Here is a 25,554-nt window from a genome sequence, read left to right on the forward strand (position 1 = left end):
CCCTGAAGTAGAAATGTAAGGAAAAATGTTATCATATAATAAAAATAATTTCTAATTAAAACAAAAAGGAGCAACACCCCTGCTTCCCTGGTGCTCTTGCCTCTCTTTCCAGGGAGGGAGCTTGGACTGAGTCCCCCCAGGATGAGCCCGCGGGTGCTAGGCTGTGCCACCCCGCTCCCCCTGCTGGCCCTGTGCCCGCTGATACGAGGGAGGCAAGGGAGGTGTTCGCCAGGGTCCCTTCTTCCCTCGCCGGCTCAGAGGCTCAAGCCTGTTGGGTCCATGGTCAAAGGAGCGAGACTGATACAAAGCGAAGGTCAAGCAAAGCTTTATTTCGCGCTAAGCGTCGAGAATCAAACTGACCGGCCAGGGCTGTCGCTTGCAAAGAGGTGACCTCTCTCTGCCTTACAGACTAGCTTTTAAGGGTAAAGGCCGTGTGGTTGGGCCTGGCCATGCACGGGTGGCCAATGAGACTGTAACACAGAGGAAGCTGCACAGTCCTGTTAGGTCACACATAAATGACTAATTGAATTACAATTTACCCTATAGTAGATATTTGAACTAGCCTATCACCTTGGTCAGAATTGGCACCCAAAAGGCACCCAAAGTGCGGGGGCCCACACTTCTTGGTAGCTAGGAGACAGTATGTGTCCCCACTGATTGGATGTCTCCACCTGGCCTGACCTGAAGGAGCAGGAGGCTGGCTGAGGACAAAGCAAAAGCTGGCGCCTTGCACCCCCCCTTCACCCGCTCCCCTCCATATGTGTAGCATTCCTCAGGCACCCCCGACTGCCATAAAATGATAAATAGTTAACTTGCAAGAGATCACAGTCCTGCAAGGTAGGAGTCTCCCCTGGTTTGCAAATGTCCTTGAGATTTACAACAAAGAAGTTACCTTATCAATAGCCCTAATGTCACCCTCCCCTCCATGAAAAACCGAAGGAGGCGGAGGTAGAAGGAAAAGTAAATACTTCTAAACCTAAATCTCATTAACAGGGATGCTTGATAGCAGGAATGTAACATTTCACCAGGAGACTCCCAATTGCGTTCAAACTATCAATCAATCAGCTCAGCCCCACCCGAAACTTGTTTGTATCTGTCTATAATAATCCTGCACCGACCCAGCTCCGGACCTCTCAGCCAACGAGCGGCGCAGAGGTCCAGGCGCAGAGGTCCAGGTTTGAACCTGCAATAAATGACCCTTGCTGATTGGCTTTGACTCACGTCTCTGGTGGTCTTTTAAGGTGAGGGTAATATTCAATTGGCATTTCAGACCCACCCTTGTATTTGGGCTTTGTTATGTGGGACTGGTTTCCGGGACTTGTTTTTAAGTAAGTTCCTTGAAGGGGTAGGGGGTCAGGGACAGTTTAAGTTTTACTGTATAAACAAGGTCATTGTTTAACCACATGGAATCTCTCTGGCTAAATAGGCCCTTACAGAGCCCACACAAGGCTCTCTCCCCATCTCCGGGGATGGGACCCCTTTAGACCCAGAGTGTCCCATCCTTTCAAGCAATGGCACTTTTCCTCCCTCTCCCTGCTTGCGTGGGAGTTGTTTCCCTGTTAGAGAAGGTAGCTGTGCGGGGAGTGCCTTACTGTCTCTCCTCGGAGTCAGGCTCAGGCTGACTTGGGCCCTAAACCCGACTTGACGGCTGCCATCCTGACCCTTCAGGTCGCCCGGCTCCACCTCCGGGTCTGGGTCAGCCTCTTCCCACTTCTTTTTTTTTTTTAGATTTTATTTATTTATTTGACAGATCACAAGTAGGCAGTATGCAGAGAGGCAGGCAGAGAGAGAGGAGGAAGCAGGCTTCCCGCTGAGCAGAGAGCCCTAAGCGGGGCTCGATCCCAGGACCCTGGGATCATGACCTGAGCCGAAGGCAGAGGCTTAACCCACTGAGCCACCCAGGCGCCCCCCAAGAAAGAATTCTTGAGACCTCTTTGGTGCAAAATGGTGGTTTATTAAAGCACGGGGACAGGACCCGTGGGCAGGAAGAGCTGCTTCCCTGGGTTGTGAGGGGTGGCAGGTTATGTACCCTGCCACTGAGGGGAAGGGAGGTCTCAACGGAGTTTTCATATGCTAAAGATGCCTACAAAGTGCCAGGATGTCCCAGGCCTACTGGAGGCCTTGCCCTTGCTGCTGGATCAATGTTGTCTTTAGACCAGCCATTAACATTAAGATAGTTGGGAGACTTTTTGGTGGGATGTCCCAATCCTGCTATCAATGTCTTTGTTAGTGAGATTTAGGACATTTGTACGCCAAGGGAGACTCCCGTCTAGCAGGATTGTGAGCTCTGCAAGTTAACTATTTGCTTATTGTTCATGGCAGTCAGGGCTGCCTGAGGGATGCTACACAGATGACAGAGGGAGAGTGGATGGAGAGGGGGGTGCAAGGCGCCAGCTTTTGCTTTGTCTTCAGCCAGCCACGTGCTCCCTCATCACTATCCACAGCCAACTCTGAATAGAACAGTTTCCATGTTTTCCATTCTCCTCGATTGCGCCTTCCTGCCCAGTCCTGGCCTGGAGGACTTCCGGTGGTGTGGGGGACACAGGACCAGCCCAGGTGGTGGCCAGGAGGCTGTCAGTCTCAGGCACAGTTCTGGGGGCCCCTGGAACTGAGGCCAGCAGTGGGACACCATGGAGCCAGAGGAAACATCCCAGAAGCTTGGCCTTTCTCCTTGGGGCTAATCCTACCTTTTCCTTAGGGTTGGGTTGGGGGAAAAGGGAGAAAGAAACGTGCCAGGTGCCAGATGTGCGTCGACTCCCTTGTTTTTCCCGAGACTTTGCTGGTGGCACGGATCTGGGGCCCCTGCTTGGGTGGGTGAGGTGTCTTCCTTGGATGGGAGACTGGTGTGTAGGCTCTTCTACCATGGTCGCGGTCAGGTCTCTTTCCCTTTCCGGAAGCCCCAGTGGCCAGTGGCCAGGCCCCCAGAAGGCTGGGCTGCCCGGAGTGATCCACATCCAAGTCAAGGAGGTAAGGTTGTAGGGAAAACAAGTGTAAAGATCACTTTTTACTCTTTTCAAGCACATTCTTACATATTCTCCCAATTCAGCCTCATAACAACTCTGAGAACTAAGGGACAGCAAGATGACAACACAAATGAAGAAACAGGTTCACAGATGTCAAGGGCTTGCCCAAGGGCACAGAGCTATTCCCCAACACCCTTCCACAGCTGCCCACTGTGGCCACCAAAGCAGCCCATCCCAGAGTGGGATCTGGGTCTCTAATCTTGGGCTAATTGGCCCTTGGCAACTCCCCCACCCCTCTGGACCCTTCAGCCCCCCCTCCCTGCCCTGGCCCATTGGTGGTGAACTCCCTGTGCTATTATTGAGGAAGGTGTCGGCACCCACTTTGTTCTGAATTTCGGGAAGGCAGCCCCAGAACTTGTGCTCTCTGTGTTTGAGTCAAGTACGGCACTCCCCACATAGTGACTGGGGTGTAGGGGTACGTGGAGGGAAGAATTCTTGAAAAAGCTAGTCAAGACTTGACTGTATTAGGCAAAAAACTGGAAGGGAAATCAGAGTCTTATAGAAGAGTGTCTAAATCTGCCCCAAATTATAATTTTTACAAAAAGTATGAGCATGTTTTATATTTTGATAACCAAAAAACCCCAAAACAAAACAAAAACAAAAAAATAAACCCCAAACAAACCCTATTCTGATTTAGGGAAAACACGACATCAATGACAAATGTTTTGAAAGCAGACAAATTTGGGTTTGATACCTTACTCCTCCAAACTCATTTTCTTCATCTGTGTAATGGGCTCTCGTCCCACAGCACTGTTCAGAGGATCAAGTGACGGTTTGTATGAAGCAGTGTCTGGAGAGCCCAGTATGGACTCACTTTTCAAAACACAGAGACTCAAGTTTTTAGAACAGTTTTTGATTTATGGAAGAGTGGATAAGACACTGTAGACAGTTCCTAAATACCTGTACACAGTCAGTCTCCCCATGATTAACATCTCGTATTTATATGATGCATTTGTTACAAGTGATGAACCTTTCTTGATACCTTATTACTAACTGAGTGCCCTTTCCCTGTTCCGGGAGTGCACGTCCACTTTGATGGTTTTTATTATCATTATTGTTTTTGTTGTAATAGACACTCAGCAAACGCCTCTCCCCAGTCCTTCCCTTTCCCGGTATGTGCCATCCAGACAGCAAAACCTGTTCCTAGGATTCCTGTTACTAGGATTTCCCAGTAAAAGGCCACAGTTTAACACAGGGGACAGAGGTAAACCTGAAGGCGGGGTCCCGTCCCAGAGCTGAGGGCCCTTTGGGCGGGGTGGTAAGATTGGGGGTCTGTGTCAGGCTGAGCAGGGGTGGGTGGCGTGTGCCATGGGAGCCATCTGGAGGGCTCATGTTCCAGTCAAAGCCACAGGTTTGGAGCTTCCGTTGAGTAACAAAGCATTGTCTAGCAATTGCAAGATGAATCAGAGAGATTTCTTCACTCCATGTTGAAGGTGAAGCCTGCGGTGCCTTATAAAAGCCTCCGGGCCCCGTACTCCTCACCAGCACTGACTGCTTGCTGCACTGCCACTCTCCAGCACGCTGAAGGTGAGTGTCCTGTCCCTGGCTATGGGGGGTTCATAGGGCCGTGACTGCAGGTGGCGACCGCAGGCTGTTGGAAGTCACAACGTTCTGCTTGCCAGAGCTCCTCCGGACTGACGGCATTTTGGCCTCAAGGAGACCAGTCCTTGGTGCACCAGGTAGAGCCAGGCTCAGGACCTGGGGTTGTGAAGGTGGAAGAGGCTGGTAAGCGTCCGCAGGAGACCTGGGGCTGAAGTGCCGTCATCTGGGGAGAGGGAAGGGCCTGGCCAGCCCCCAAACCCTTCCTGCGTGTGCTTGAGTGAACAGCACCCTGAGTGACACTCCCTAGGAGACAGGGGGACACGGGACACTGTGGCCATGGGGGCTGATTCTTTTAGACTTTAAACTGAAGTCTAACTACAAATGAAAAATTCACAGCAGATCAAAGGGTGCAGAGAGAACACCAAGCAGAGGCGGGGGAGTCATCCCTCGTCTGAACCGGAACAAGAGGAGAGAGGGGACTGGGGGCAGGTGGGATTGGACCCGCCCTGGACCTCCCGTGTCTTCTGCAGGTTGAGAAGATGACTAAGCTGGAGGACCACATGGAGGGGATCATCAACGTGTTCCACCAGTTCTCAGTCCGGAGGGGCCACTTTGACAAGCTTTCCAAGGGTGAGATGAAGCAGCTGATCACAAGAGAACTTCCAAATGCCCTCAAGGTAGGTGATGTCCCTCGCACCCGAACTCACTCATTGAAGGCCTGGGCTGGGGTTGGCCTGAGGGCGCTCTCCTGAGCTGTGGGACTGTGTGTGTGTGTGTGTGTGTGTGTGTGTGTGCGCGCGTGCGTGCACGCGTGCACGCGTGTGCACCTTCTTCTCTCCAGAACTCACTCTGTCACCTCAGGCTCTCTCCACCTCTCCCTCTGGGATGGCTCACTCACCTGGGGGGACTGGTGAGCTGCAGGGACCCGGCCGAGACCCGTGTGGCTCGAGGGTTAGCTCATGACAGCTGCGTCCCTCCCTTTCTGTTTTGTCACGTTGGGTTTCCCAGCGCAGTTTTGGCGAATGAGTTAATCATCCCTGGGCCTCCCTGAGCCCAGCTCTGAGGGGCAAGAGGCCTGGAGAAAGGGCAGGAAGAGTCTGAGCTCCCTGTGAAGGAGCAGGAGGCTGGCTGAGGACAAAGCAAAAGCTGGCGCCTTGCACCCCCCCTTCACCCGCTCCCCTCCATAGGTGTAGCATTCCTCAGGCACCCCTGACTGCCATAAAACGATAAATAGTTAACTTGCTGAGATCACAGTCCTGTAAGACAGGAGTCTCCCTTGGTTTGCAAATGTCCTTGAGATTTACAACCAAGAAGTTACCTTATCAATAGCCCTAATGTCACCCTCCCCTCCATAAAACACCCAAGGAGGCAGAGGTAGAAGGAAAAGTAAATAAAGTTAAATTTCTTCTAAACTTAAATCTCATTAACAAGGATGCTTGATAGCAGGAATGTAACATTCCACCAGGAGACTCCCAATTGTCTTGATAGTAACCAGGCCTTCAATATCCTGATAGTGCTTTTTCCCCCCCGCATGCATGGGCTAACCGGCCAGTTCTGCTTCTGTAAGATTGCTTTGTCTGCTTTCCCGCGGGGTCCCCTGACCCAATTCACTGACGCCAAGTATGCCTGTTCAAACTGTCAATCAATCAGCTCAGCCCCACCCGAAACTTGTTTGTACCTGTCTATAAAAACCCTGCACCAACCCAGCTCTGGACCTCTCGGCGTTATCGGCAACGAGCGGCGCAGAGGTCCAGTTTCGAACCTGCAATAAACGACCCTTGCTGATTGGCTTTGACTCACGTCTCTGGTGGTCTTTTAAGGTGGGGGTAATACTCAATTGGCATTTCACCTGTCTCTCATGCCCCTTCTAGAACACCAAAGATCAAGCTACCATCGACCAGACATTCCAAGAGCTGGATGCTGATAAAGATGGAGAGGTCAGCTTCCCCGAATTCGTATCCCTCCTGGCCCGTGTGCTAATTACTGCCCACGAGGATATCCACAAGGAATAGGAAGCTCTCAGGGGCTTTTCTCTGGCAGAGTCCCCAAGAAAACCGTTCCTTGTAGTCACTGCAGCCCAGCCCTGCACGTGGAAAGGGAGAGTTAATAAACGTATTCTCAAAAAGTTTTCAGTAGTGTGCACTTTCTTTCTTTCTACGTCCGCGGTCCCCAAACTGGAGGATACCTCACCCCCGAGAGTCTGACAGACCTCGTTTAGAGCCTTGGGAAGCCCTGTCTGTTTGTTCGTTTATTCACCAGCTATTAAACGTCCACTGTTTGGCTCCTTCTTTCGTTTGTTCAACAAATATTCCCTGAATGTCTGTGATAGCCAGAGACCGAAGACAAAACCCTGTCCAGCTGGGGAGGAGAGCAGACAAACAAGCAGACAGACGGACAGACAGACAAACAAATAGACAAATAAAAGCACATCCTATGAGTGGGGGAGACAGTGGTAAGTGGTATGAAGTAAGCTAAAGGAGGAAGGAGAGAGGCAGAGGAAGGGACAGAGGGAGAGAATCTCAAGCAGACCCCTTCCCCCTGTCCGTGCTCAGTTCAGAGCCCAATGCAGGGCTCGATCTCACGACCCAGAGATCACAACCCAGAGATCATGAGATTAAGAGTCAGACGCTTAACTGACTGAGCCACCCAGGCACCCCAGAAGTATAGAGGTTATTATTGAGATATTTTGCATTCTTTCCCTTTTTTCTAAGACTCTGAAATCCAGCCTCATGCTGACAGTCACTGTTCACAAGGCCAGTGATCACGTGTAGCTCACGGCGATCACCCTGGAAATGCAGCCCCAGCCCATTTGAGGGATGAGGGGGCCAGACTAGGGGGGCGGGAGTGCTGGTGTTAAAGCATACTCAGGCTCTGCATACACTTGAAGGTGGCAATGAGAAGTCAAGGGTCACTCCGAAGATGTTTCCCTGAGATGGGGTTGGATGTTGCGGATGCAGAGACAAGAGACAAAGTCCTTGCCAGCTGAAAACCCAAGCAGCAGAAATCCCCACACATTGTTGTATTTGTTTTGGCATAAGGAAGCAGAGGGGGCATGGGGAACAGGAGAGTGGCCTGGGCTTGGGTGTTGGGGTCAGTGAGGTATCCTGGAGGAGTAGACCCCTGGACATGAAATTTGGGGTAGAACTTTGAAAGGGGGAAAATGATACAGAATTTCCATGAATTTCTTTGATTCTTTCAAGGGTGTGGGTGGGGGGCAGGAAGGCGTTGGGAGTGACAAGGGACGTGGGAGCAGGGAGATGGGGGTTAGCTCCACCCAGCATGCGGCCTGGTGAGGGAGCCCTTCACCGGCCAGCCTCCCTCCTTCCTGTGGCCTGGGCCAGGTTCTTTGTTCAATACCCTAGAACGGTGCAGCTCTCCCTCTGTATTCTCTCCTGTTGTCACTCGGCATCTCCTCACGGGATTGCGTAACGTCGGTCTCCTCCGTGGGGCAGGTGCTGTTTCACTATGCCTGGCACATGACGGGGTTTCGTGAACCTCTCTTACATGGGTGAACGTACGGACACCAGTGTGGCTGTCGGTAGGATTCTGTCCTACCAGAGACTGTAGAGGACCCTGAGGGCAGCAATTGTGTCCTTGAGGGACAGGGTCAATGCCTCCTGGTGAGAAGTGCATTCATCTGAGTCAGTAGAAGTCCCTGGGGGCGTCCCTGTCTTCAGCCCCTTCTGGGGCTGAGTTCAGTCTGCGAAGGTGGGTGTCCCTTTGAGGTCACACTCCGTGCAGCTGGTGTCAGAGCACTGAACTGTTATGGGCAAACATGCTGGTGCTTGGAGGTAGGGCCTCCCAGGGGTTAGGGTTAGATCAGGTCGTGAGGCTGGGGCCCTCCGAATGAGATTAGTGCCCTTATAAGAAGAAGACAGAGAGAGAGAGAGAGAGAGAGAGAGAGAGAGTTGGCCTTCTCTCCAGGAGCATACAGAGCAGAAGGTGCTGTGTTCAAGGCAGGAGGACAGGTCTCACCATGACCTGACCACACTGACACCCTGCTCTCACACTTCCAGTCCCGAGAATCGTGAGAAGTATGTGTGTACTGTTAAAGCCCCCAGTCTCTGACTTTTCACGCCAGCAGCTGAGCAGCCTGGGAAGCTGCAGAAGCAGCCCCAGGATCCAGCCCGGGGCTCTGGGCGATCTTCCCGCGGCTGCTCCCTCTGGCTTGTCTGCAGCAGGAAGATTAGGTAATTTTCTGGAGCCCAGGAATGACAGCTAAGAAGGGGATCTTTGTATTGGGGAAGGGGTGGGTCTGTCGTTCTGTTTATTCTTTGCTGAGGGAAGCTGGGATTGAGCACGGAATCCAGGGAGTGACCGGTCCTGACCACTGAGGCCTGGGGTTGGAGGTTTGGTGGGCTGCCTGCCACATCTGTGGGATGTGGATCTGAGGAAAAGCTGAGGCAGGAGGAAAGTGTGGTAGGCTGAGATGAGGTGAAGTTGGATTGGCAGAAGAGGAAGGAATTTAGAACCCAGAGAAGGGGATCTTGGAATGGCCCCAGCCTAGATGATGACAGGGAAAGAGTCAGGAAAGCCCTCACTTGCTGGGTGACCCCAGTAGGTGAAGCACTTTGCCTCTCTGGACTTCTGTTCTCATTTCTGAAGAATCCAAAAGAATTAAAGAAATTCATTTTGAAGATTTTAGACTAGGTGAACACTCAGGTGTCACCCAGAGTTAACATTCCAGATGTTTTGATGGGAGAGGGGAGAGCTTCGGGTGGGATCTAGAAGCATTGGAAGGAAGTGTGTTCTTGCACATAAAAGGGTGGCGGTCGAGAGTATGAGGGTTAGGGTTAGTTTCACCACTTACTTACCATGAGACCTCGAATGAGTCACTCAAAATCTCCAAGTCCCAGTTTTCCATCAGTAAAGTGAAGATAACCATGGTCCCTCTCTTCCAGAGTTGGTGTGAGGACCAGACAACCTAACAGAACAGGGGAAGCACTCAGCACAGCTCCTGATACCATGCAAGCCCTCAACAGCCAGCAGCGGTCACTGCAAGACACTGACTTGTCTAGGAAGTCATGGCTGTCACTGGTCAGCTGCTTGCTGCTGCAAGCCCAGCAGTGAAGGGTATTTTAAACCCAAGCAAAGATGAGGGTAATTTTAGGATAGAGTTGGATAAAGTTGACCGGGGCTGGACAGGGAACCAAGGGCAGCTGAGTTCTGTCTTTCCCTAAAGATCTTGAAATGGTTGGACCAGGACCAGGCTGCTGTTGCCCAGACCAGAGCTCTCACAGGTCTGTGACCAGTTCTGAGATACGGAGTCCTGTCAGAATGTGCTGGAAAACAACCAACCACTGGGAACAAACCCAGTGTATTTGCTGTTGTGAAAACACTCACCAGCCATGATTTAGTTTCAAAAGAGCCAACTGAACCACTTATTGAACTTACATCCTATTTAGAGAAATGTTAAGGCCCCCAAACTTGGTAAAAGTTCATCAGCCAGAGGTACCTGAGGGCAAGGGAAGGCCCCCAACCTGGATTCCAATGTGCCTGGTTAGACTCCCAGAGCCACTGCTTCTTGGCTCTGTGAGTTTGAGCAAGTGGCCTCCCTTGTTTGAACCTCAGTCTTTCTACCTGGAAAGTGCTGTTTGGGCCAGACAAAACTAGAGACTTGTCCCCAGATGACGGCTGGCATCGTGAATCAAGCGGTCGGATCCAAGGACCACAGGTCTGAACCACAGGACCTGAGACCGGACCTATTCTCTGCAGCATCTTGTCATCAACCTCCTGCCCTCCACTCTTGGTTCTGGTCTCAGAACCACTCAGAAGTGGCCATTCTGGAATGTTCTCTAGTTTCCTTGTGAACTTTTGGAGTTTTTCGATTCTGCACCTGCTGTGCTGTTGTCCTCTTTTCCTGAAGTGGCCTCTTGTCTCTTTAAGGCATCTACCCTGTTTTAGGCGCCAGATCACTGGGATCCAGATCCCATGCTTGCCCACCAAGGCCCAACCCAGTCGTCGTTGCATCCACCGGGGAGCTCACCCCCTCAGATCCCTCAGATCCAGTAGATTCCTGGAACGCTGGGCTCGCCTGCCCATTGGGGTAGTGCTATGAGCAGCGGCGTATTATTCAGTAAGGGACACCAATTCCATCGTCTTGGGTGCAACACCTACCCCTTCAGAGAGACATCTCAGGAGGGCTGCTGGCCACTGCAAGCCAAGCCAGGCCAAGCCAACGTGCATATCAGGACTTTGCAAGTCAGGAAAGCACATGCACTCAAGGAGGTGGCTACCGGGAGCCCAGGGCAAAAGTGACTAGGACTCCATGTTTTAGTTTGGCCAATATAAAAAGTCATCTAAGTCAAAAGGAAGTGAACTCGACTCTGCTTCTCTGATTTCTCTGATTAGGTAACATAGCGCTGGGCACACAGTAGCTCAACTCTTGCCCTTTCAAAACTCACCTTGGCATTAATCCGCAGGTGCTTACCCTCGCCTTCTTTCTCTCTCCGTCTGCACCCATGCCAAGGACACAGGCAGAAGGTGGGTCCTCCGAGCTCCCCAGGACACCTGTGGTTATCCCGTCTTGGCTTTTCTTTGGTCCACACCATCATATTGAAAATATCTACTTGGGTGTTTGTTGCCCTGTTAGGCTGAGGGCTCCTGGAGGGCAGGGACCTAACACTGTGTTTGATCTGAAGACCCAGGCTCAGTGCCACAGCCTCCTAGTGCCACTCCCCACACTTCTACTCTGGACTCCGACCCTCCTCCGCACAGCAGCCCAACAGCCTCCAGACCAAGTCCACTGTGTCACTTAGCAGAATAAAGCCCGTCAGAAGTTCTCCAAGCCTGACTCTCGGGCCTCGTCCCCCCTTGCTGCTTCCCCGGGGAGGCCCGGGCTGCTTCCGTGCCCAACACTGCATCCATCTCCCTCTTCGATTTTCTTTGTGCAGCTCATCATCTCTGAAACCACCGACTCTTTATTCCTCGGTTTGCTTACTGTCTGACTCTCCTCTAGACGTGGACTCAAGCGAGCAGGCCTGGCCAGCGCCCGGGGTGATGTCCCCACGCCGCTGCTCCTCAAGGTCCAGCCGCTGGATCCATGCGTGACGGAGCGGTGTTGGTGTCGTGGGACCGACTTGGTGTTTTCTAACAGAGCGCCTGGTCCAGAAAGCAGTGAGCCGCTCCTGGCGGCTGTGGAGAGGGTGGGCCCGGCACAGAGGGTGCTGGCAATGGGGGACTCCCCTCTCCCCGACCTCAGCAACATTTGAAGGTAGTTGTCATGACCTCTCTTGCTTCTCTTTTCCAGGCTCAAGGGCTGCAGGCCTTCCTCTTTCCCCTCATGATTTCTCTAGGTGCTGTCGAGGCTGCACATGTTCTGCTTTGGGGGGGTCATGCCGGGCTAGATCGGACCCCGAGTTACTTCTCAAAGGCATTGCCCTACCCACTTGGCTCCTTGGTCTCAGCCCCGAGACCAGGAGGGCAGAAAGCAGATAAGAGGAGAAGACTCAGAGCGAGAATGTAGACTGACGGAGGGAGGCGTGTGGGGCATGGAGAAGGGGCAGGGGAGGCGGGAGGGGGAGAGGAGGGTGGACTGGAACTGGGCCCCGGCTGCTCCCCTGGGACTCGGCAACAGCTGCCCGTCTCTGATGCGCACATGATGATTCTGGGTGCATGGGCGAAAGTGGGAAAACTGGGGGTGCTCCAAGGAAGAGGCTGGCTGGCCCTCTCAGGTGCTCACGTTCCCTGTCCCGTGTGTGTGAGGGGACCTTTGAGGCAGGGTGTGGGGCCCAGTCAGGCCGGGTTTGGGGCCCCGTGGAGCCACCTGGAGCGCTGGGGTGGAGGACAATCTCGGGCCCGAGCCCCAGGAGGCAAGAGGACTTGGGCAACCTTCTGCTTCAGCTCTGCTGTCGCTTTGGTAATTGGAATGTCAAAATCTGTGACACAGGGTTTTCTACGGTAACTTCGGGAGGGCGTGGGTGTGGAAGCTGGATTCTGGAGTTTTCCTCAGAGTAGGGTTTGTGTCAGGGTTGTGTAAACTTGCCTCACCAGCCTGATGAAAGTGGAGGCCTTTCTTCCTGTCGCGGTCTTGGGAAATAGCGCAGAATTACCCTCTCCACCCTGCAGAGTGTGGGGGGCCGGCCTGCCTGGCTGAGATCCTGGCTGGACGCTTCTTTGAGAAGGGCCATCTTGGGCCCGGTCAGCTCCCATGGGACTGTCTGGCAGCCTCCTCACCGGCCTGGGCCTGTCATCTCGATCCCACCCCAAATCCATCCCATAACCCACAGACAGAGAGACTTGAAAATAGAAGTGTGGTTCAATCACATCCTTCCCTAAAGCCCACACTGCTCCTGCCCTCCGTCCTCCCGTGGAGAGTGCAAGCTGCCGGCCTAGACACGGGCTGGCCCCTCGGCCTCTCCCACTTCTCTGCCACCCCCAGGGCTCCCCGTTTCCGACCAGACCCCACAGCTGCCCACTTCTAGGCCTCATCTGAGCACCTGCTTGTTTATCCCAGGAGGCGCACAGGCTTAAAGTGGGTCTATATTTGCCTCCAGCCTCTGCTCAAGGGTCACGTTCCTACCTCAAAGTCCCACCGAACTTTAACCTCTCCAACCTTGCATTCTCCATATGGAAATCATTTGAGGAGGCCTGCAGGCGAGGCCTTGTCCCCCACCCGTCAGTGTGTCGAGCGAACAAACACGTGAATGAGCAGAGAACCCTCCTCTTCGCCCAGTCCTAGAGCATCCCGTGTCCCCCAGAGCACATTCCGAGCGCCATGAAGGGTCCGGCCGCCACTCTCCCCTCCTTGTCCCTCCCGGAAAGTCATCCAGAAGTTCACGCTCTGCTGCCAAGGGGACGGCTCCTCCTTACAGGAGCCGGGGATGGGCGTTCATGGTGAGCTCTGCTCTTTGGCCGCTGTGCGGAGGGGAAACCCCAGAAGTTCCTCTTTCCCGGAGGACTCCTTAATCACAGGGGATGACTCTCACGTCAGGCGGGAATCTGAGCCCTCATCCTGAGGAAGGAAGCCAGCTCCTCTCTACCCAACAGGACTGGCTTTTCTACTCTTAATGTTTAGTTGGAGTGTGGCTGACGGGCGATGCCGCGTCAGGGCGCACGACACAAGCCGGCACACGTCGTCAGCAGAGTCACCGCACGACACTGTTACTGTAGCCTGTGTTCCCTGTTCCATACATTTTATCCCTGTGACGTACTTATTTCACAGCTGGAAATCTGTTATAGTCAAATTTACCTATTCTCCTTCACCTGTTCCCCCCCGCCCCCCGACGCCCAACCCCCGCTGCCCCGGCGACCACAACTTTGTTCTCTGTATTTGAGTCCTTTTATGCCTTTTTTGGGTTTTATTTGTTTGTTTGTTTCATTTTGGTTTTTTTTTTTTTTTTAGATTCTGTGTACATGTGAAATCATATGGTACTTGTCTTCCTCTGACTTACCTCACTGCGCACGGTACCCTCTCGGTCCAGCCATGTTTAGTGGGATGATTTCCTTCCGTTCAGCGGCTGTGTGACATTTCGTCGTGTGTACACACCACGCCTTCCTCATCTGTTCGTCTGCGGATGGACACTTGGGTTGTTTCTATACAGTGTCTACTGTAAATAATGTTGCAGTAACCGGAGGGGTGTACATGTCTTCGGAATTCGTGTTTTTGTATTCTTCAGGTAAATACCTAGAAATAGAATCACGGTGATTCTGTTTCTAACTGTGAGGACCCTCCGCACTGTCTTCCAGAGTGGCTGCCCCAGGTTACATCCCCAGCAGTGCACGAGGGTCCCTTTTCTCCACCTCCTCACTAACACTTGCAGCTGCTTCTCTGTTTTAACGCAGCCGTTTGGACAGGTGTGAGGCCATCTCCCACTGTGGTTTGGGTTTGCGTTCCCTGAGGCTGAGGTGCTGAGCATGTTTTCGTGTGTCTTTTGGCCATTTGTGTGTCTTCTTTGGAAAAAGTCCTTTCAGGCACTTGGCCTGTTTTAAAATTTGTTTTTTGGTGTTGAGGTGCTTGAGTCATTTAATATGCTTTGGACATAAATCCCACATCAGATACGCCATTTTGCAAGTTTCTTCTCCCGTTCCGGAGGTTGAATCTGTTTTTGCTGATCTTTTCCTTCGCTGCGCGAACCCTTCTTAGTCTGATGTGGTCCCAGTAGTTTCTCTTTGCCTGTGTTTCCCTTGCCTGGGGAGATTTATGCAGGAAAACATTGCAAAGTCTGAAGTCTAAGAGTTTACTGCCCGTGTTTTAGGAATTGGATGGTTTAAGGTCTCACACTGTGGTCTCTAATCCACTCTGAGATTATTTCTGTGTATGGTGTTGGACAGTGGCCCAGTGTCGTTCTTCTGCATGCACTGTCCAGCTTCCCAGCACCATCTGTTGAAGAGACTGTCCTTTCCCCCCTGGATACCCTTGCCTGCTCTGTTGACTTGATCGACCATATGATCGTGGGTTTATTTGGGGTCTGTAGTCTGTTCCATTGATCTGTGTGTCCATTTTTTATGTCAGGGCCATGCCGTTTGGGTTCCTGCAGCTTTGTGGTATAGTCTACAATCTGGGGTTGGGATACCTGGAGATTTGTTCTTCTTTCTCAAGATGATTTTGGCTTCAGGGTCTTCTGTGGTTCTATAAATTTTTAGGGTTATTTACAGAACCAGTTTTTTGGGATGGAAGGGGCTAAATCAGCTGCACCAGCTCTCCTACAATCCCTCAGGGCCCTGTGGCGGGCTCACTGTCAGGCATTCCCCTGGATCCTAGAACTCCGTCCTACTCCCAGACTGAGCTAACAGAGAGACGGCAGAAGGGGAACTCTTGGCATCTACGAAGCTCTGTCCCCTGCAGCCCCGCAGCTGCTCCGCCCTCTTCAGCAAACTGCCCCCACCCCCACCCCTGTCCCCGTGACCCCCTGACTTCCACTTGCTCATCTGTAGTGTTTCATTCTGGCACCTGGGGCAGTTGAGCTGTAAAACTTCTGCCTTCGGGGCCGTCATCAGACTTGATAAGGGCTTCCAGGTCTGTATGAGGAGTGCAGTGGTGGAAGTCAGAGAGTTCCATGGGCCTGGAGGGTAAGCCCCTACATGTTTGCAGAAGATGGTGGTCAGGGAAGGCTTCATGGCGGCAGTGACAGAGGCCCTAGGAGACCTGCTGGAGCCCGCAGGGTGTTGAGAGCATTCCTGGTGCACAGGTGTGGAGGCTGGAGAAAGTCTGGGTGTTCTTTAGGGGAAACACTTTGAAAAGGTGGCTGCATGGCTGGGAGGGCCTAGATTCTCCCTGTGCCTCCAAGGATGGGGGGGGAACCAGGGCGGAGAGCCGGCAGGGACAAGGCGGCAGATTCTGGCCTGGTGCGATGCAGACCCTTCCCAGGGTCAGCGCCACATTAGGAAACTCCCTTTCCTGGAGGGGTTCAGGCCAGGCCACCACCTGCTGGGGACGCGGGGGAGCATCAGGCAAGCATGGGGGGGCAGGCGGGATTTAAGCAATGATTTTCAGACTGTTTTCAAGAGAAATCCGTTTCCTCAAAGGGAAGCTTCTAGGGGCGACAGACGAAGGCTAAGATGCCGGAAGGGAGCCGGAGGGGAACAGGAAGGGAGCCGGGCGGGGCTTCGGAGTCCCGACGCCTTGCTGCCCCCTCCCTTCCAGTTGGAGACATCCAGAAGCCTTCCGTCTACCAGTCTTGGTCGCTCCGCCTCCTCCCTCTTTTCTGCACACCACCCGCAGGAAAGGAGCACGTGGCACATTCTGGAACACCTGCAGGGTCACTGTTGGTTGAGACGCCTCCATGGACCAGCTGCCGCCCCGCCGCTGGGAATGAGGCCCAGGAGCGCACGTGCCGCAGCCTGGCCCGTGGAGACCACGCCGGGTGGGGAGGCAGGGTCACGCACATACTCATGGGACACTGGGAAAGGGAGGGGGCGCTGAGGGGTGGAGGTGCCTGCCCCACCCTGGGGCATCCCCAGGTCCCCCAGCTGGTTCTCTTTCTCCAAACTGCCCCCAGAAGGTGACTCCTACCTGGTCGTGAAGGTCAGGGAGAAGGTTGATCAGAAGATGAGTCTCCCCAGTCTCAGCTCCCTAAGTCAGGCAGGGAAGGGACCTGGGGCTTCTAAACTCTGCTCCCCAAGCTCACACAGACTGGAGGAGTTCCTGGAAACACCATACCCTCAAGTGGGGCCGTCAAATCCCTGTAACCACAGCAGAGACCCCGGCCCCTTAGAGCAGAGGCCGGCACAGTCCGCCCGGCAGACGGCCCAGTGACCGGCTGCAGCCAGCCAGTGTGGGGCACTGGAAACCTGACCTCCTTCTTCTGACCTGCTCAGCAGTGGGGAGAGAGCCAGGACAGCCAGCCCATGGAGAAGATGGGATTCGAGGCCCTTTTGTCGCCGCACTGTTTTGTTTTTAAAAGATTTTATTTGTTGGGGTGCCTGGTGGCTCAGTCAGTTAAGTGTCTGCCTTCTGCTCAGGTGATGATCCCAGGCTCCTGGGACTGCTTCTCCCCACTTGAGCTCTCTTTCTGACAGAGGGAGCGAGAGAGCGAGAGAGCGAGAGAGAGCATGATCAGGTGGAGGGGCAGGGGTGGAGGGAGGAGCGGGCTCCCCGCTGAACAGGGAGCCTGATTGGGGGATCAAACCCAGCACCCTGGGATTATGACCTGGGCTGGAGACGGACGCTTTGCTGACTGAGCCCTCCAGGCTTCCTTCTGCACGACTTTGAGCAGCTCCACTGCTTTATGTCCTGGACTGGGCCCTTCTCCACTCTGTCTCACTTTCTTCACTTGTGCAGGGAGCTCTGGACCTAAAGTACCACGTCCCCGTGGAAGTGGTTGGCCTTAATGGCAGCAGGGACAGGACTGGAGCTCTTTCTTCCAACCAGCAGGAGGGGCTCTTCTCTCTCCATCTTGCGGGCACTGGGTGGGTACAGGTCAGATTCACCCGCTCTCATCCCTGCCGCACCTGCTCCAGCGCCTGGCCATGGGGAGGGTGCTGTGGATCCAGGACACAGGTGACGGGCAAACACAGCCGACCCAGTTCCCTTCTTAGACACAACTGCTCTGGGCGCACCTGTGGGTAACTCCCTGAAGAGCGAGGTCTCTTAGGAGACTACAGATGGCTATGGAAGATGGTAGACAGCCCTGGGTGCAGGAAAGTCAGGGCAGGCGGGGTGGACTGCATGTCGAGAGGAAGGGATATCCGCCTTTTGCCTTCTATGGGGACGAGAGCCAGATGACGGTCAGTACAGGGAAGTCCTGAGCCGGATTGAGGGGACCTGAGTAGTGGGGACCGAGGTGGGAGTGGGAAACAGTCAGGAAGTGAGTCCAAGGGATTTAGCTGTGGCTTCTCACTCTGTCATTAGCAGGTGAAGGGGTTCAGCCGTTAAGGGGTAGGGCCATGAGCCACCCAGGCCCCTGGAAGGACAAGTCAGGAAGTGTGGCGGAAGAAGGACACACGGTGCTCGCTTGGAAGAAGACTTTATTTTGCCCCCCATTTCCCAGCCCCCCAGCTAAGGCAGTCGGGCCTCTCTGGGGCGCTCGTTGGGCAGGAGCAGGGTGTCCTGGCCTCCTGGCTAGTGGCTGTGGCCATGGCCATGGCCACCGTGGCTATGGCAGTGGCCCTGGTCACCCTGCCCAAAGCCTGGCCCGTGGCTGTGGCCTTCTCCTTCAGGGGCATTCTTGTGCATCTCCTCATGGGAGGCCATTGTCAGCCTGCCCACTAGGATGGAGAACTCCTCGAAGTTCAGCTGCTTGTCCCCGTTTGTGTCCAGGTCCTCCATGATCTTGTTTATGGTATTGTCATTCTTCTTCTGCTTCTGTGGGTTGGGGGGACAGGGCGGTTAGGGCTGTTGGTTTGGCCAGTGCTGGGGACGGGGGCTCAGCCAATGACCCCAGGCAAAGGCACAAGGAAATCTGCCTCCTAGGCCTCAGGTAAAAAATTAAAAATGACCATTGGCGGTCGCCCATGGTCTAGCAGATGCTGAACATGTGACACTTGCTGATTTATTCTGCATATAACCTGAGCACTATGATTCTCTCTGTTTTACAGAAGAACTGAGATCAAGAGACTTGCTTGAGGTCACGTAGTTAGTACGCACAGAAATGTCTCCTCATTTGGTCTTTATAACAAGCTTAACAGGTGAACTTGGGTACCCTCCTTGAGGAAGCCGTCGCAGAAAAGGGGAACTAGTTCCTGCGGACTGACAAGGCTTGGGAGCCGAAGGGGGTCATGAGCCCAGCCTTGTTCCAGTCCGTGCGCCCGACTGTCCTGCTCCTTTCTCTTTTCCTGCCTCTCCCTTCTCTCTCTAGGTTACTCATTAGTGACACTCATTTCAACCTACACAGGGGGCAGCATCTAGGAGAACAAGATGCTTTGTATCCTGTGTGAAGCCAGAGAGCAGTGGATATTGTCCACTTACTCTGAAGGGTGTGACGAAGTCTGCTGAGGGGGGCGGTGGGAGGTGGGGGGGCCAGGCTGCCGTTGGTCCCGCCCCCTGGCTGAGAAGCTCAGCCTAGTCCCTTCCCCAGACCCTGTGGGTGCCCAGCTCAGACCCCATGCCCTTCCTCCTCCAGCAGCCCCTCCACACGGCCTTCTCTTCTGCACTTTCCCCTGTTGCCTTGTTCCCTGTTCACTCTGGAGCGGCGGCTCCGCAGGGTCTCAGCTTTCCCTCCTGGACAAGGGAGGTGGGTGCTAGGCCAGGTGTGGGAGTCACACGGAGGAGAGCCTCCCCCTACCAGCTCTTGGCTGGACCCTCTCCTGTCCATGCTGACCAAGCGCCCTGCTTCCCCGTGTCTGCACCTGTGGGGAGCAGCCAGCCTTCCCTCTGTATCGCCTCCTGAGCTGTGTGGGGCTTCGGGGAAGGCTGCCTCCTTCCCCAGGAATGGAGCTGAGACTGGAACTCAGACACCTCACTCTTCTGAGTCCAGGCCTCTGTTTTCCCAAAGTCCCCCAACTTGTAAAGAAAACTGAAAGATTGGATGAAACAAATTCTCCTCCTACCCCCCCCCCCCAGCTGCCAAGTCATTTGCAGATCAGGGGAATAAACTAATTATGTTTCTGTGTGTTTTGTGCACACAACTGCCCCACAGGGGCTTTTCTGCACGTGGTGTGTTTCCTACTCTGGAGCCCCTCAGCCCTCGCACTGAGACCGCCCTGGGGGTGAACATCTTCCCCGCTTCTGCCAAGGGGTGTCCTCAGTTTCTTCCCTCCTCAGTTTAGCATTAGCCCAAAAGTCACCTCCTTGGAGGGGCCCTCCTTGCCCACCCACCTAGTCGGCTCCCCCCACGCAGCCCAAGTCACCCACAGCGCTCTGTCTTGCACCCTTTGGGGGCACTGATGGGCATTGGCTTTATCTACGTTCTTTGTTGCTCAACATCTTTGCTGTGTATCCCAACCATGGGTCCCTGTTTGCCACTACGCACTCCAACCCGGGACGGGTCCTGCACACAGCATAGCTGCCAGTCACTATGCTCTCTAACTTGGAGCAACTCTAGGGACAGGGCAGCCGGTGCCTCTGCAGGCTGAGCTGAAGGATTGGCCCTGCAGAGAGCCCCCTCGTGCTCCACGCCTCAGCCCAGACTGCCCGGGCTGCCCCAGGCCTGCTAGGATCCTCTGCCTACCTTGAGGAAGTTGGGCAGCTCCTTTTTGACGAGCTGTTTCAGTTCCTTCTGGTTAAGCATGTCTGTGTGCTCCATGCGCACAGAGTACTGGTGGAAGATGTTGATGATAGTCTCGATGCTGCACTCCAGCTGGGACATCTGGTCCGCCATCTTCCTGTATTCCTGCACCCTGTCTGAGGATCGGGTAAGCGAGCGCTTAGGTGTTCAGAAGAAAAGGCTGCTGAGCTCCCCGGACACCTCCCACAGGCTGCACGTAGGAACAGCAGGAGAAACACAGAAGGAAAAGAAGCGGGCGCCTGGGTGGCTCAGTGGGTTAAGCCGCTGCCTTCGGCTCGGGTCATGATCTCAGGGTCCTGGGATCGAGTCCCGCATCGGGCTCTCTGCTCGGCAGGGAGCCTGCTTCCCTCTCTCTCTCTCTCTCTCTGCCTACTTGTAATCTCTCTCTGTCAAATAAATAAAAAATCTTTAAAAAAAAAAAAAAAGAAGGAAAAGAAGCTGCGATGGGACTGAGAGAAGATACGCCCCACACATGGGAGGGGTGGGCTTAGGTGTCTGGAGAAGGCTAAAGAGCAGGGTGTTTGAGGACAAGGGTCTCTGGCAGAATATGAGCCAAGAAACGGTGAGGGAATTTTCAAGTGGGTGGGTCATCCCAGGAGGGCTTCCAGGAGGAGGCCTGGGAGGAGACCTGTTGTGGCAGGGAGGTGAGGAAGGAGTCGGGGTTTTGGGGGAAGCTGAGAGCTTACTTACCCAAGTCCCAGAGCCACACAGAGGGATGTGATGGTGCCGTGTGTGCCCAACATTTATAGGCGGCCCCTGGCCAGAACCTCAGCTCTCGTGCGAAGATTGCTTCACAGGTGAGCAGTGTGGCAACCCTGAGTTGGACTGTCAGTGCCAGGAAAGGGGTTGGGGCGGGACAGGAAATGTCCACAAAGTTCCTTGGGCTTTTTTGTGAAATGCCCAGCCCTGGGCCTGGAGCTGTTGGGGAGGAAGCTGGCTGGAGAGCTCACTTCCTCTCCACCCCAACCCTCTGCCCTACCTGAGTCAGTGAGCCGCCCCTCCCCGGGCGGCCTTCACTGCTCGGCCCCTGCTCTGCCTGTGTGTGGCCCAGCCAGGCCCTCAGAGTCTTCCTATGTTAAGCCCTCCTTGGAGGGTGAGGTGTTGGCGTGGGGTTCTGAGACTTGTGGGGTGTGAGTTGGGGCTAGGAGAGTTGTTGGAAGTGCTCCAGCCCCTTGTATGGTGAAATGCCAATAGAGTATTACCCCCACCTTAAAAGACCACCAGAGACGTGAGTCAAAGCCAATCAGCAAGGGTCGTTTATTGCAGGTCTGTGATTTCTGCAAGTTAACTATTTATCATTTTATGGCAGTCAGGGGTGCCTGAGGAATGCTACACATATGGAGGGGAGCGGGTGAAGGGGGGGGTGCAAGGTGCCAGCTTTTGCTTTGTCCTCAGCCAGCCTTCTGCTCCTTCAATGGCAGAGGAGGAAACTGAGGCCAGAGCGGGGCCTGCTTGGTGACCTCGCAGGAACTGGGCCCAGTCATTCTGGTTCTTGCTTAAGGGTGATTCCAATCACACCTCCCTCCTACAGTCTGAGTGAGAGAGCCTCAGGCGTCTCTACAGACATGCCTTTAGGAACTTACAACCTAGAAGACAAATATTTTTATGTAGCTTCTCTTCCGCAAGACACGTCCCTCCCTGACTACAGACCTCCCTTGCCCTGGGCAGAAAGCTGAGCTGCTTAGCACAGCCCAAAAAGCTCCCTGGAAACACGGCCCTGCCCCACCAGCCTCCCCTCCGGCCCTCTTCAGCCCCTCCCCTGGGGTCTCCGGCGCCCACCTGCCATACGCACCAGGCCTTTGTCTTCGGGGCTTTCACCCGAGTGTCCTTCACCCACGACAGAGGGCAGCCCTACCAACCCCTCGTGGCTTGGTTCGGGCGCCAACCCGGCCGGAAGCCTGTCTGCTCTCCCCGACTGAAAACAACTGTTCTTCCCCCCAGAATCGTTCCCCCAACTTCCGACTCTCAACGTGTCCTCTCCTGGGTTATGCACGTATTTTGCCTTTCTCTGACAACTGCCTGTAGATCCTCTAGGGAGGTTCTTCATGTTCCCACCCTCCTGAAGACACAGCCCAGGGCTTGGCTGACGGGAGACCTCACACTTGCTGAAGGATCTCGCCCAGTGTGGCAGCTTCGTGCCACCCCCGCCCCCCACCCCGGCCCAGGAAGCATCTGGAAAGGTGTCCTTTTCCACCTCCACCAGTGTCTCTGTCCCGTCTTCATGAACCTGAAAGCCCCAGGCAGCCGCTGTGTGTGCTGCACTGTGGTCTTGACTATGTCCTGCCTTGCTCTGCAGAGATGGCACATGGAATTGTGGGTAAGAGCTCAGACTGGCTGTGTGACCTTAGGCAGTTTACTTGACCTCTCTGGGCTCACTTCTTGGTCATTAAAACAGTAAAAGAACAGCCTGTCTTGAGAATTGAGACCGTACGTGTAAAGGGGGGAAGAACTCAGTAGGTAGGAGGCATTCTTATTAGTTATTGTTTCATTCATTAATATCAGTATCGGTTGAACACCTACTATGTGCCACACAGTAGTGCTAGATGCCGGGGGAACGTGATGGATGAGTCATCACACATGGAGGGGACATGATCTTGAATCTCACATTCCTAATTGCATCTTAGGCAGGTGATCGCTAAGGGCAGGGCCTGGCACAGTGCCAAACATACAGCCAGCATTTAGCACAGCCTTGTTGGATGTGTGCTGCAGTGGCTGAGCCAGTCACCCCCGACGGAGTGACAGGAGCAGGGTGAGGTTGGCCCTCCCTTGTTTGCACCTGCGTTGGAAGCTCGGGCTGCTAGGGAATCTGCCAGGGGCCCCAGCAGGTGCCTGGGACCTCGGCCCTGCGCCCCATGGCGCCCTCTGCGGGCTCTGCGAGAGCACGTGCGCTATTGGCTGCGGACCCCAGGCAGGAGTTTTCACAGGAGGCAGGCACAGGAGCGACCGGGGAGGCTGCTGGCTCTGGAGCCTCCGGCCAGGGACACTAGGGAGTGGCGGAGACGGTGGCAAATGGGACCCTTCTTTCCTGGAAGGGCAGCCGTCCTCAGCCTCAGGCTGTGCTGGGAAAGTGGACCAGCTGTCGTCCCGTCTCCCGAAGGCCCAGAAAATATCAGTTTTATGTGAAAACTCGTGCTTATAAAATTGGTCCACTAATTCTAAAGAAAAATAAAAGCATTAAGAGGAAGGCATGGTGTGTGCTGAAGAAAGCGTGACCCCAGGGTCACGGCTTGGGCTGTGGGCCCAGCCCAAGGCCCTGACTGTCTGGCCTGCCGTGCAAGTCACTTCTGCGGCCCTGGGTCTGGCCTGGCTCCGTCGGCGCTGGATGAATGTCTGTTGGATGAGTAAATGCGGGAATGCACGAATAAATGAAGAAACGAGGAAGCATGAAGTCGCATGCTGATCTGTTGCTCCGTGACTCTCCGTAGAGCCTTGTCTGTGACTGCAGAGGGTTAACCCAGGATTGAAGTAAAATGGGGGAGGCAGAGACCAGGAGCAGCAGCGGGTGGGAGTGAGCTGCTGGGCAGACTTTGAAACAGGTGGGCAGTGGGCGCCCTTGTATCAGCAGACCACAGTGGCCCCCTGGGCCCAGGCTGGTCCCAGCTCAGGAGAGCCTAGGGCTGAGCTTGTGGAGGTCCTGACATGGGCTATTTCTGGCTCCATCCATCGCTGCCCCGACGCCATCTATCCCCCTCTCTGCCAACCAAGGCCAGAGGTTGGGATGTGGGGTGATGGGGAGTGGGGTCTTCTCCTTGGGGAATCTCAGAGCCTCCTGCTAGGGCCTGATTTGGGGCCATTCCCCTGGTTTCAGACAGTGATTCTGGAGGCTGCCATTGAAAGAAAAGGGTACGGTTTCCTCAGCTGTGTCTAAAACAATTAAGCGACCATGTAAGCATGTCTTCCTTCCTGGTGCCCAGGACCAAGAGTGGGTCTGTGTCCGCATGGGTCTGCTCCCACCTGCTGTTGTGTCTCAGGGAAGTTTGTCCCTTCTCCGTTGTCGGTATCGAACCAGGTATTATAGTGGGGCCGTAACGGGCACACAGGTGAACCTTCCCCAGGCTCTGTGCCCTTCAGCCTGCAGGGTCCTGGGTGCAAGCTCACGGCTGAGGGAGGGGCCAAGAGCTGGACTCTAGTCCTAGCTTCTCCAGACTTGTTGGATGGGCTTTGGAAAGCATTTCTGTGTCTGGGACTCCCTTTTCTTATTCATTAGGGAAAGAGGCTGGTTCAGCCGGCCTTCCGTCCTTTCCTGCACTGACTCTGGGTTTCGATGCAGTCTTGTGGGCTCCATGAATACCACTGGCCTCATGGCCCCAGGGCTCTGTCTGACCCCCTGGCTTTCTGCTGCTGCCCTGCAGATAAAGGCATGTTTCCTCTACTAACAGAGCAGCTACAGGGCCCAACCCTTCCAGGCTACAACCTGCTGGCCTCTCCCCTCCACAACCTTACCCCCATGCTCTGCCCTCTTGCTGCCCTCCCCGCTGCAAGTCCTCCTCCCCACATGCTCTCCCTCCAGCCCCTGCTTTTTCCTTGCTTCTGTCCCAGCGCAGGACCCCCGATGCTCTTCCATGGAGAGCTCACCTTGGCGCCCCACTGCTTGTTCTGTGTGTAATGGAGGGACATGGGTACTGTCGACCCCTTCCTGTACCTTTGGACTCAGTCTACACTAAGCTTTGACTGCCCCTTGTGTCCTGCACTGAGGTCCCTGAGACATGCTGCCCTGGCCACACTGCTCCGGCATCCCCAGCGTGACCCTTCCAGTGACCTGTTTTCTTCGATCTTCATGTGCTGCGGCCCTGAGTTCAATCGCTGCCCCTCAACTCCATCTCAGCTGGCCTCCCTCAGAGCCATCGTGATTTCTGGGAAACTGTATTTCCTTAATGGAAAAATCTGGTGGCCCCTTTCCTGTTTGTGTCGTCTGTTTTTCCAATTCTTCCTCATCTTGTATCTCTTGTACAGCCATCGTGTGCTTGAGGTTCCAGAATCTTCCACAGGTTCCAGACCAGTAGTATCTCGGCATCTCCCCGTTGGCTTCCTTTGCTTGTTAGGAACACCTTGGAGGTGTGCAGGCCTCTTCCACGTGCATTAGCATGTTGGCGTCCAAGTACTGGCCTCTAGGGCTGCCCCAGTTGTGTTAGCTCCTTGAAAGAGGGTGTTCTTGTGTTTGCTCATTCCTGGATGGAAAGTTTGGCGTGGGAGAGACATCTGATAACCATTTGCAGAATAACGTGAGTGACTGACTTGGTTTTGGTGGAACCCGTGCTTACAGGTTATTTCCTGTAATTAAGAAGTTGTGCAGCAGGGAGAAAGCAGAGAAGAAAACAAAGGAGATGGGGAGGAATGACCTAGGAGTGCGCCAACTCTCCCAGGCAAAGCAAGGTGTGTGCTGC

General features: G+C 54.3%; 2 protein-coding genes across 2 annotated transcripts; one reads left to right on the forward strand and one right to left on the reverse strand.

Annotated features, from left to right (window-relative positions):
* The first annotated feature begins 4,456 nt into the window (after positions 1–4,456).
* On the forward strand, positions 4,457–6,693 carry S100A12 (S100 calcium binding protein A12). Its single transcript, XM_004780397.2, has 3 exons — positions 4,457–4,550; positions 5,096–5,242; positions 6,437–6,693. Exons 2-3 carry the CDS (start codon positions 5,105–5,107, stop codon positions 6,575–6,577), a joined length of 279 nt encoding a protein of 92 aa, XP_004780454.1. The 5' UTR covers positions 4,457–4,550; positions 5,096–5,104; the 3' UTR covers positions 6,578–6,693.
* Positions 6,694–17,955: 11,262 nt separating this feature from the next.
* S100A9 (S100 calcium binding protein A9) lies at positions 17,956–21,009 on the reverse strand. Its single transcript, XM_004780398.3, has 3 exons — positions 20,861–21,009; positions 20,114–20,286; positions 17,956–18,309 (listed from the first exon to the last, which is right to left on the reverse strand). Exons 2-3 carry the CDS (start codon positions 20,261–20,263, stop codon positions 18,067–18,069), a joined length of 393 nt encoding a protein of 130 aa, XP_004780455.1. The 5' UTR covers positions 20,264–20,286; positions 20,861–21,009; the 3' UTR covers positions 17,956–18,066.
* Positions 21,010–25,554: the final 4,545 nt, after the last annotated feature.

This window comes from Mustela putorius, unplaced genomic scaffold (assembly GCF_011764305.1).
Source record: "Mustela putorius furo isolate JIRA1106 unplaced genomic scaffold, ASM1176430v1.1 tig00000997_pilon_pilon_pilon, whole genome shotgun sequence".
Classification (NCBI taxonomy): Eukaryota; Metazoa; Chordata; class Mammalia; order Carnivora; family Mustelidae; genus Mustela; species Mustela putorius.

Excerpts from the sequence above, each read along its gene's own strand:
- S100A12 (XM_004780397.2), top strand. The coding sequence starts at position 5,105 with ATGACTAAGCTGGAGGACCACATGGAGGGGATCATCAACGTGTTCCAC. Across the intron at positions 5,243-6,436 it reads AACTTCCAAATGCCCTCAAG|AACACCAAAGATCAAGCTAC; the intron begins GTAGGTGATGTC and ends TGCCCCTTCTAG.
- S100A9 (XM_004780398.3), bottom strand. The coding sequence starts at position 20,263 with ATGGCGGACCAGATGTCCCAGCTGGAGTGCAGCATCGAGACTATCATC. Across the intron at positions 18,310-20,113 it reads AGCTGCCCAACTTCCTCAAG|AAGCAGAAGAAGAATGACAA; the intron begins GTAGGCAGAGGA and ends CCCAACCCACAG.